Here is a 12,201-nt window from a genome sequence, read left to right on the forward strand (position 1 = left end):
GAACAAAGCCATGCTGCATGGAGACCCATCATGCATCCCTTCCACAAGTTAAAATATCCAATCATTCCTAACGGCAGCAAGAAATCCCAGAGTCTTTCAATACAGGCAGGAACCTTATAGGGTAACGTGAGACCTCAATGTCCTTTCCAAGTGTCCGTTAGGTATGTCCAGGGAAAAACACTGCATCACATCACCACATAAAGCAATGGTCGATCGCCTCTCGTTGGTCACAGAGGTGGCAGTTCACCAACCATGGCACAAAAGTCCCCTTGGCGCAAAGCCAGGCGTTCGCGGGCAGAATCAATGTGTGGTGTTAAAAAAGAAAAAAAAGGGTTTTGCAGAAGATGTAACATACATCCGCTGAACTCAGTTCAACAAACTAGAGTCCATAAGCCCAAGGTAAAGCTGCCGATACACGGGCACAGGGGACAGAGACTATCATTTCCTTCGTAATCTGCCTTATGAAGAGTGCGAGCAAATATTGTAATGAAAAACGAGAAGTGAGGGAACCAAATTCATCCTCAAACTCCTTCAGGAAACCCAACAAACAGGAGGTCCCAGGAGAACCAGGAGGTTTCAAGGAGGTCTCAAGAAGGTCCGACTACAGTCACTGACTACGGGACCTCCTTCTGTATATATTTGTCCATCTCGTATTTTGTTTTTCATTCCAATAAACTGATTTTAATTCTGATTCGTAAAGCGCCCTAGCGGCCTTGATTATGCCCGCTTGGTTAGCGGGCTCGACTAGTGAGCCGGAGTACCCGAGTTCGAACCCGTCGCGGCGGCCGTGTTTCAATGGAGGTGAAACGCAAGAGGTGCCCATGTGCTGTGCATGTCAAGATCCCCAGGTAGTAGAATTTATTCTGGAGCCCTCCACTAAAGCACCTATGTCACTCTTTTCTCTTTAACTCCCACCTTCCTACCTTCCCTACATATCAAAACTAGGCTACTGGTAGGCCATGAGGCACTTTTGTGATCTGAAAACTAAATAATTACCGAAAATAGTTTTTATTAGTGCTATGCTACCCTAAATCTAGAAAGCTTTGTCTTGTCGCACTTTTGAAATTAGGCTTAAAATATTTGCTTGTTCTATGTTTCTGTGCTAGAAAATTAAATTTCGACCCTCTTTGAAGTAGTAGGATGGGGCATAATTTTAAAAGCAAAAGTTTTAATTATTCTTACGTTGATACTAACACTTGATAACTTCAGTCTTAAGAAGTACCCTTAAAAATTTGATTTTGGGTAATGTTTTTTCTCTCTCTATAACACCTTTAGGCCTCAGTTCGTCAACTCGGTCAAATTATTGGTGATATAGATTATTGGTGATATCTACTATCACTTAACGGCTTTGACGAGCACCTATGAATGAGCTTTGTTGCTGGTTGTAGACTGGACTGAACTGAATGTAATTTTCTCCTCACATTGTAATGCAGCAGTGACGCAGGAATTTCTCCTGAAGTAGGTTCAAGTTATATTATTCCAACTTATGAAATTGCAAGGTATACGATGTCTATTATGAAGAGATTGATTGCAGAAAACTTTACTCACCGTAATCTTTGACGTCAAATGAAACCTCGGTTTTATGGCTTTTCTGCAACGAGAAATAACAATACATCTAAGAAACAATAAAATTAGGTCCAGTTTACTAAAAGTTAGAGGCATGAGTTATAGTAGCTGGTAGCGAAAACACATTCGTCACTAAAAGGAGAAATAAAACTTAACGATAGCATGCAACAATTTCGTACAGTACACTTATAAAAGCAGTGTAACCACTCCACGTTATTGCAATTCTAACTGCTAATTAGTCGAAGCGTAGTGTTTACTTGAATAAAGCACTCACGTGTTGTCCGTAAGTGACCGTGATTGTCCATTCACCAAACATTGCATATTTGGATAGGTCATAGTTGTGGCTGAATATGCCAGAGCTGCGATGTTCCGATGATGACCATAGGTTTCGTGCTTGAGATACGATGCCTTGCGGATTCTGAGCAATTTTGGGAGAAAGAATATTACAAACACTGAACACATGACATCTTATAGTCGGAAATCGAGATTTACCCGGATCAGGCGTTATTTCCCTTGTTTTTTGTTTTTTTTACTAAAGCTAGGATGTGAAATAATACTGCAGAAACTGGTGCTTCTTTATTGGGGTCTGTACTACGATCTGCGCCTTTAAGATGAGACGCTTACGCCATAAGACAGGATAAAAAATCCACCTTTTCAGTTTTTGTGTTTTCTTTGTCAGAGATCAGCAGTTCATCCACTTGTCGAATTAAGGGAAATTAAGTTTTTATAGATAGCCTTTCGTTACTCGAAAAGTTATTCTGAGCGAATTTTACAAAATAAAGTAATCAGCCACAATTTGTATTTTTTACGCGCTAGTAGGCCACAGTTCAATATATTTTAAACTCGAGAAAAGCCCTGAATCACACTGGACTAAAATTTAAATGACTGCTATTTACTCAAATATCAATCTCCCCTTACTGCATAGCTACCTAGTATTTTCAGCCCTTTGCACAAAGCAAATTGCTTTGTACAGAAAGCGGCTTTCTGCATACAAAGCATACTCGCTCAGATTTTTAAAAAATTTCGCTCGGATTAAAAAATGAAGAACACCAGAAAAAAAAGGCCCCGTAACGTAATCAAGATGTCTGCCTGCCTACATTGCCGGAACAGTAATACCGCAGTATCCATAGATCGTAGTGGACGGAAAAAACCGTTCTTTTTTTTTTCTTGAAGACTAAGTTGTCCTTTAAATAAAATCAATATTCCAATTTTTACACCGCTTCAGGTCAGAAAATTCTCAATCAGACTCTTTACCGGCTTCAAAAGGAGGCTATAAAAGGTGTTTGCTCTGAAGCCTTTTTCTCTATTTAACGGAATTTCGTGAATATTTGCTGCATGAAACGTTGCAGCCACCCGGAACTATGGCTGCACCTGCAGGTGTGTGAACATGGGGGCTTGCGCCATGCCATTCGCTAAAACAGAATAGAGTTCCCACGTGCACGCACTTCAGAAAGCCCGCTCCAAGTTCGAAAGTCACGAAATTCCAACCCGTTTTCCACAGGGATAAAACCCTTTCCGGATAAAAATATCACTACGACAGTGATGCCCATCCTATCTCGTGTCGACGTTTTCTTAATTTCTAAATAAAACCCTTGGTGTATACATGCAGTAGTGCAAAGTATCATAAGAACTTATTGTTCAGATTACAGGTACCAAAGGCCCACCTTATCTTTTTTTTTTCACCTCTCAGTTCCCTTTACGGGAAGCATCTCTTACTTCAAAGACATAAGTGGCCAACGGCATACATTTTTTTTGTTACCATTGCTATTATAGAAGACCTGCACCAATGACATACACGGCTTTGTCGAACGCTTTTTGTTCTGGTAACATTGTGATTTAGCCCCCGAACACTCCCTGTTTCAAGAGGGCGCGTTTTTCGAGCAAGCAGTTACACCAAGGGGAAAAAAAAGCGTCGAAAGCTGACGCGTCGTCTGCACCAACGCAAACCTTTTCAAACGCCCCGCCATTGATACCGGAAGCGCTCTAAGGCTAGTATCGCCATAACACTCATGTTTATTTGTAAACGACAAGACCGCGTATCAAGAGCAATGAATTTAAAGTATTGGAAATAATATTTTGGTAGTGTCCAAGCGCTTTCCCCTCTTTCTTTTTTTTTCTGAATATTGCCTCCACCCCAGTATTTTGCGTGGAGGCAATGCCGCAGCCAGACATTTTAACACTGACCTTCTTTTACTTTACAGCAGGGTGTCATAGCGGTGACAGTTCAGGCTACTAAGAAGAAACGTTTTGACGAACTCCTTCAGAAGCGGTGAAACAAATACAAAATGCTTACTGGTACCTTAATCTCGAGAAGAATGCTGGCATTTGAAGGGAGTAGCGCTTCATCAACGGCCAGAACACGGATATGTACTGAAAAGACAGGCAGGGAATCTTGAGGCTGGAAGTATTTGCTAGTAATTTATTAACATCTAAGGAAATGGAATAAAATTAACAATATATGAAACATAAAAATTGTCTTGTCGAATAGACCAAAGGGTTTTTCTTCTCTTTTGGCCCTTTCCTGGCCCACTTCACAGACTGAACTTGTGTAAAACCATGTTGGCACAAGACGAGAGCGATTGCATGCAAAAATTTATGCTTGTTTGACGCCAAAAGCAAATTCAAAACACAGTGTTTTCGTGTGGAATGAGCCGCGCATAATTATGTACTGCTTTCTGGTGAATATAAATTACACGGCCCTAATTAGCACTCAAACAAAAGCAAAAGAAAGAAATTGTGTTGAAGCTCCACATTAGACCCGTATTATATGCAGAAACGGCAGGGTCCTCTCAAAATTTCCTGTCTCATGTGCTTTTATACTTAGTGTTATGGTTTCACTAAGCCCCTCTCATAACTCTCACGGTGAGGCAATGTTGAGAAAGGTCGATATTTCCTCTAACCTATACTGCACGCAGATAGGCGCAGTAACAGATCTCAGTTGCAGTTAGCACGGGAAGAAACTCGGAGGCAGATTTGTAGACCTAGGCTTAGTGGCTGCATTATGCCATGGAGCCACTCTCAAGCCGAGCATTCCACCTTCCCCGGTGGCCACACTTTGGGGTCTTCCCGTGACACCCACTTACCTTTTGCGCTTTCCTCCTTTCTCGCCATAACCTCCACAGCCACTAGGCCGCCCTTTTCCTCCTACCGCCTTACTCTCTTCTCTCTCGCAGTTTCCCTCTCCTCTTTCCCTCTAAATATGGAAAGGAGGATTTCCCTGTCTCCACAATGCCTTCTACCCACCGCGGCAAATGAAACTGAATTGAATTAAATTCAGTTGACTCCAAAAATTAAGGTAAAACAAATTAATTCACTGAGTAATTAACGTCTTACGTACGCCTGCGATGTAGATTTCACTCTAGAATGCGTGGCTACATAGCTAAACCAAAGCTATAACAGCTTTTGCGGTAGAAGTTCCTTCACGGGCATGGCCTTTTGAAAATCCTTAGCATACTTTAACAGTGTCTCCTGAGAACGAAAGTCAAGTTAGTGTACTGATGGCCATGGCCGTCACAACGAATTTATTCCTCTCCGCCTGAGCCAGCTCAGCATACGCGTCAAACGTGTAAAAAATTCGCTCCTCAAAGGCGACTGTGTCAAGGTAAAAGAAGACAACGACTATTGAAAACAACGACGGATAAGTTAGGTTAATTCAACCTCGGTGAGTACCGCAGCTTCAAGTCTGTAACTCTGTACGTGGCTAATTCCTTTTGCTCCAAGCAATAGATAACCTCACTAACTGGAGTGATATTGTTTCTGTTTCTATAAATCACGGATGTGTAAAATAGAAACTGGAAGTAATAAACGTTTTTATATGAGCTGCTTTCTACTTTGAATAATTGCTTGAAATTTCTCTGTTTCAGCAATTCGTTGCTCACTGTCACCTACTTTTACGCTGCCTTATTAATTTAATGATTGATGCAGAATGTGTCAAAGAAACGCTGTCCACCCTGAGATCCACCGCTAGTGACAATGGCGACCATCAAGGCCTCGTTAACGTGTGTCCAAATATCGGTGCTATGCGTTTTGGAACTCATAATATTTAACTCCAACGGCCATTACAAGCTTTATGTACTGCAGTTCTGAGGTAGCTGGAATGGTAGGTGGTTAAGAGGGAGGTGTGGGCTTTGTGTAGATACGCCAGTGGGTACGCAGATATGCACCAACCTAAGGGTGTATGTTTCCAGAGATTAAAGGTCTCGCACGCACGCACGCACGCACACACACGCACGCATACACAAAGGAAGAGGCTCCTAGAGGAAGGGGGATTTTTTGTGGAGGGTGAAACTCCTGTAAAGCGAGTGGTGGGACGGAGATTCGTGTATGAGAGGTCAGTTTTATAAGAGGATGCTTTTGGATGGTGGAGGCTTCACACAGACACACACGCACGCAGACCACGGCTTTTCGGCAAAAGAAGGCTATACTGCTAACGCAGTAAAATATGGATAAAATTATTAAGAGCGTCATGCGGTGCTTTAAGAAGACACTCACGTACCTGTTTCCTTTGGCCTGTATATGGGCTTGTCCGTCTGGAGAAACAAGTAGCCGGATCGTGGGCTCAGGAGAAGAACCGCCTTCTTATCAAACCCTTCATCGCATTGAACTCTCAGGGAAATGTACTTGGAACGGTTTGCCTGGAAGTCTTCAGCGGAGAACTTGCTTTCGTCAAGTCTCATGTGTACGAGCTTATCCCTACCTGTTGGGGCAGTGGCAAGGGTAAGATACTTTTTAATGGAATAACACCGGAGAGGTTTGACGCAGTAAAAGGTGTGAAACACTCTCTGCGCTGGGCAGGTCTACGAGAAGTAGCAGAAACGAAGAAAAATGAAATAGAAGAAGTGATCATGGGGCTAATTCATTGCGCCGAGTGGCGCTTTACGTCGAGCATGCGCTCATTCAACTACTAAAGCTTGACTCTACCGATTATAAACACTACCTACTCGCGCATTCTTCCTGTCGCCACTGAACACATCAATCAGCGGCGCCCTCAGCAGTGGTCCGTTTTCACCGATTCCTAAGCTTCCCTCCAAGGCTTACAATCTGCTCTTCGCCGTGGAGCCCATGAATACTGGTCGTGGAAATTCGACAACTAAATCACTCTGCCATCAATAAAGGACATGAGATTATGTACCAATGGCTACCGGGGCACAGCGGCCTACCAGGCAATCACCGCGCGGATGACGTCGCGCGAACTGCTCACCACGACGGCAATTTAGTGTCGATCCCCATTTCGAGATCAGACGGAGCGGGCAGACTTCGCACACTTGCACGGGACATATCTCGCTTGCCGCGTGGAATTGCGGCCAATTTTCCAATTCACGTTTAAAATCCTTGGACCCAGATCTGAAGCTCCGGCTTACATCCAGGCTACCACGACGTGAATAAACTTAGCTCCGTCGCATGTGGCTTGGCGTAGCTTTCACCAACCTTACTCTTTCTTAATCGGTATGGCTGACACCCTGCATGGGCCATCTGCGGGTATGACGAGATTATATCCCACATTCTTTGAGACTGCCCTGCCTACAGCTCTTAAAGGCAGTCTATCAGCCGTGCGCTACAGCGCCTAGATCCACGCCTACTTACGGAAAAAAAGATTCTCGGCCACTGTCCGCGGCGATCGTCGGCTGTGAAGGCCTCCAAGGCACTGTTCCGCTTCTTGCGAAATTCTGGCCTGGATGATACGCTGTGACTATAACGAACGCTGACTTTTCATGGTGACTTCAATTTTCTGATACTCTCGTTCATCTTTCATTTCTTTATCCCCTCACCCCTTTCCCCCGTGTAGGGTAGCAAACCGATTACTCTTCCGGTTAACCTCCCTGCCTTTCCTCTTCTTTATCCTCCTCCTCCTACTAGCGCACATTGCTGTCTGGAAATTCTTATCGCTTGAGGTATGGATTACAAGTCCTAGCAGGTCGGTGCTAAAAGCATACCTGTCCATGTATAAAACCTGTATAAAAGCATACCTGTCCATGTCCATACCTGTATAAAAAATACCTGTCCATCATATTCAATAAGTCTTTATCATCTGCTACTGTCCTTTCTTCATGGAAATTAGCCAAAGTGCTCCCTCTTTATAAATCCGGTGATAGGCAATGCTTGTCTAACTATAGACCGATTTCTTTGACATCACAGTCATGCAAAATGTTGGAACACGTCATTCATAAACACATCATGCTTTTTCTTGAATCCAGTAATTTGCTATCTAACTTTCAGCATGGGTTTAGGCGCGGTTTTAGTACGGTAACACAATTAACAGAATTCACTCATGATATATTACTTAACCTCGATATCGGCAACCAAGTTGATGCCATTTTTATAGATTTCTCGAAAGCGTTCGATACTGTTCTACATTCCAAACTTCTTGCTAAACTAAATGCTGTACTAAACAATCCTCACTTGGTTGATTGGATTTCTAGCTTTCTCTCATCCCGTTCCCAGTTCGTATCTTATAATTCTTCTCATTCCGCTGCTGTTGATGTGACGTCAGGAGTGCCTCAGGGTTCCGTCCTTGGACCGCTACTCTTTTTAATATATATAAATGACTTGCCACATAACATTTCTTCTAACATTCGTCTTTACGCTGATGACTGCGTTTTATACGAAGTAATTAATGGCCCTAATGATCATCGTCACCTCCAAGAGTCATTTGCTATGTTTTGTAGTTGGTGTAGTACCTGGAAAATGAGAATTAATTTCGACAAAACCGTCCTCATGTCCTTTTGTAACAAATCTTCCGTTTCCCATTTTAGTTACTCGTTCAATGGCCGTGTGGTAGATAGGGTCTCTCAGTATAAATATCTTGGTGTCATATTCACGCATAACATATCTTGGTCTAAACACATTGATTACGTATGTAATAAAGCACTAAAAAAACTAGGTTATCTACGACGCACGCTACCCAATTCACCAAAAGACACAAAGCTACTGTTGTATAAATCTCTAATCCGCCCTGTTCTTGATTACGCAGCTGTAGTGTGGAACCCGTACAAGCAGTTTGAAATTAACATGTTAGAAGCAGTCCAGAAAAAAGCTGTGCGTTTTATATGTCATCGTTATGATCGCGATTTCTCACCCTCTTCTACACTTCTCTCATTGAATTTAACCACGCCCTCCGCCCGTCGCCACACGGAATCACTAAAATTCTTACATTGTATCGTCAATTCATCGGTAAGGCTCTCAGTTAACCACTACATTAACTTTGCACCTTTATCATCTACAAGAAGTCATCACGAGCTAAATTTAATACCGTATTTTGCACGTACTAATTTGCTCAAATTCAGTTTTTTTCCCCGTTCAATAGAAGCCTGGAATTCTTTACCTGGATCCATTCGTTCATCTCCAGTTCAAAGTTTTATAACTGCCATGGAAGACACATAATACCTGAAAATTCCGACCGTGCCATTAACAGATCCTTTTTTGTTTGTTACTTTTTGTGTGTTTTGAACTTCATTGTGCTCACTTTGTACATATTGTTGTATTTTATTACCTTTAGTATTTTGCTTTTTGTTTTTTTTCCCACTCCTGCCATAGCGCATATAATTGCGCTGCAGTATGTATAAATAAATAAATAAATAAATTACTGTCATCGCCGCTCCTATCGTCTACTGTGACTGTCACTGGTGCTTTGACCGGCGTCACCAACCTGTAGCAACACATGGGAATTCTCAAGCTTTAGTTCTTGGCGTAGTCGTCTGCAGCAATGTCATGACACTTATGCTGATATAAATTGCAGTAACACGAAGATTTCAGCTAGTTGGTTCATATCCGAAACTTTTGCCAGCGTTGCAACAGGAGACAGTGGACAAGGTCCTTCCGTCTTTTCTTGTTCACTGCCTCCTGTTGCAGCACTGGTAAAAGTTTCGAATTGTGCTGATATAGTGGCCATTTGTTTCGTACGCTAGCACTTATAGTAGCCATGCCGCGCATTTAGCCGTTGTGTGTTTGTGTGTCTGAAGCCTGCTTTGTGGCAGGCTGCTCACATGCCTGCACAGTTGTCTTTCTCTCTCTCTCTCTCTCTCTCTCTATGTATATATATATATATATATATATATATATATATATATATATATATATCCACACACGCTTACCGGCCGCCAAGACGAATGACTCTTTGAAGAGCAGGCGAGCCTCAGCAGGATGATCGGTCGCCTGCAGAGTAACATTCTTCGGTTCCCCTCCCCTGTTTATGACGAGGATAGTTTCTTGGGTGCCGAGTCGGACAAGGCTCGGCGCGGTTACGATGCATCCTTCACTGCAATGGGCAAGACACCGGTTCATTAGGGAATATAGCAATACTTCACTTTGTCGTATATAGAAGGTGATGAAATATTTGCTGGATTGGTTTGGTGTTGAGCATACTCTAAAACCACTGTGACGCTAAACCTCGTGATAAGAACGTTTTGGCATGTGCTTCACCAGTTCTGAGAAAAAGTACAAAATTCTATCCTGATCCGAAATACGTCGTCCTTGGTGATGACATTTTTTTTTTCAATAGAAACGTTCTAAACAGTACAGTGCTTGAACGTTGTCAAGAAGGAGGCACGTGAACAGTTGTCGCAATTCACATGAAGCTCCTCGAAAGGATAGATGCCTTATTCGTTAGGCAAAAAGCTGCATAAAGGCATCAATCGTCTTCTGATGTTAGATTCTCAGTCAGTTTAGGATATGGCTTACGTGGTTGAATGTTGCTTTACTTTTTTTTTTTTACGACGATGGGCGATGCACTCAAGCGAATCTCTTCGATTGTGGACATACAATATAAATATTGAACCCTTGCTACCATGTAGAAGACAATCCATCTCGTATCAACGGCTCTACGAACATCCGTAGCGTTAAATATCCACTTTGTACATAAAAAAACCCCGTATCGTCCTTTTTCTGAATACAATATATTCTCACATATAAAAAAAATGCCGTTTTCTAGACGCTGAGCAGGTGACCTCAGCCAGGACCTTAAGGACAGGCTTAAAAACATGCTGGCACAAAGACAGGCCTGTAATCGGTTGCGAACGCGACCGCTAGGCTCAGCAGCACGAAGTCAGATCATACGACAGCCGCAATGGTCGAAATTCAGCAACCAGTCACACGTGCGAGAGCCGTTCTGACGCCGTCCCTCGAGTACCGGGTGCCAGTCACACCGTCGCCAGCACTGCGCTCGTGATATTGTAGCGCATGCGTACAATACTTACGCGAGGCTCAGCAGGCAGAACACACAGATGAGATGCGACGAATCCTGAAGCACGCTGCGCCTGCGAATTGCCCTGCACTTCATCCTCCCCAAGAACGAAATTCGCCGCTTTCGTTCCAGGGCGGCAAGCATCGACGACGTTCGTGGAGCCTTTCGTCGTGTCTCTCAAAGCCCCCTTGCGAACTGAGTGCTCGCAGTCACACACTCTCGGTTTATCTCTTGTAGCTCGCGCTTGCGTTCATCTCCCGAGGGGAGTTTATCTCGCCGCCGCGTCCGAGCGTAAACCGAAACTCTCTTGCAGCATCTTTTCTGAACCAAATGGTTCCGCCTTCGCCGCGACGTTGCAGCTTGATCAGTGTAAGTGTCCGAGTTAGAGCTCCGAGTGCACTTTAGACTTCAAGAATGCGGCGCGTACTCGAAGGGAAACTGCGTAAATGGGTGGCCATCATGAACAATGACAACAATTAATTATGCAATGAATTTATCAAGTCTTACCTAGAGTACGCGAAGAACAACCAAAGCACTTCTTGTCGGACACGTTGGAAAGGAAAATTATAGGAAAGAATTTGAATACAAATATACAGAGCAAATAGAACTCGGTACATAAACAAGGTGCGAATATGTTTATTATGAGAGTACACCTTTAGACAAACAGGGACATAAAGACGCTGGTCACAGTAGAAATGCAAAAAAACTGAAGCAAAATGTTCCCATGCTGTGGGTATAGCAGCGCTTTTCTGCATCAGCATGAATTCAGCGGAGCAAAGACATTATTTATTGTGCTGCTTTGCAAGTCGTGACGAATAAGGAGCACAAAGAGACGATCGATGGCGACGGCGGGAAAACGGTAAGACGCAATGCTGACGAACATATAAAACATAAAGCGAGATGTCATTTGTAGTAACGGAGTAGATACATGCGCTTGTTGTGAAGGAGGCCTGCTTGACTGCACGTCAGCGACAGCTGCTGCTGCCATCCGGGTACAAGATAGGCGGTCTCTGAGTATGCGCGAAATGTGCTGCCTTACCGTTTTCCGTCCGAGCTTGCGCTTTAGTTCGCTGCCGCAGTTGCTCATTCTAACGGCGGGCGGAAGTTCTGTCGCACGTTGCGCTGAGCATGTCTGGAGGCAAACAATAAGCATCACCACACGTTAGTAGCAAGAATGCTTCAAATATGGCCGCTTGTTAAATCCACCTTAGCTTTTGCTTATGAATTAAGTGGTGTATTCATAATCACCGTCAGCTTTACTACGTTCACTGAAAGGCCACTGCCATTTCGCTCAACTGCCGCCACCTTTCTGAAACATATCGAAGTTCTCTGTCCAAATTACACCAGGTGGAAAAAACTTTCCCCTGCCATACCGCTGGACTCTGCAAATAGAGCAGATTCATTGCATCAGGCCACTCGGCCATAGCTGCATCTCCACGCGCTCTGTGCTCTAATTG

The 12,201-nt window shown here is 43.5% G+C and overlaps 1 protein-coding gene across 2 annotated transcripts in view; it reads right to left on the reverse strand.

The window, feature by feature from the left end:
- Positions 1-10,920, reverse strand: part of LOC149336303 (venom factor-like) — a 102,314-nt gene extending 91,394 nt beyond the window's left edge. For both annotated transcript variants that reach the window (XM_089552810.1, XM_089552811.1), the window contains exons 1-6: positions 10,758-10,920; positions 9,657-9,820; positions 6,062-6,262; positions 3,866-3,936; positions 1,841-1,984; positions 1,549-1,591 (exon numbers count right to left, since the gene is read on the reverse strand). In XM_089552810.1, the coding sequence (XP_089408936.1) occupies positions 1,549-1,591; positions 1,841-1,984; positions 3,866-3,936; positions 6,062-6,262; positions 9,657-9,820; positions 10,758-10,888 (754 nt within the window). In that variant the 5' untranslated portion in view covers positions 10,889-10,920. The remainder of the gene's footprint in view (positions 1-1,548; positions 1,592-1,840; positions 1,985-3,865; positions 3,937-6,061; positions 6,263-9,656; positions 9,821-10,757) is intronic.
- Positions 10,921-12,201: the final 1,281 nt, after the last annotated feature.

Source organism: Amblyomma mixtum, chromosome 7, assembly GCF_055824585.1.
Source record: "Amblyomma mixtum isolate Tamu chromosome 7, ASM5582458v1, whole genome shotgun sequence".
Lineage (NCBI taxonomy): Eukaryota > Metazoa > Arthropoda > Arachnida > Ixodida > Ixodidae > Amblyomma > Amblyomma mixtum.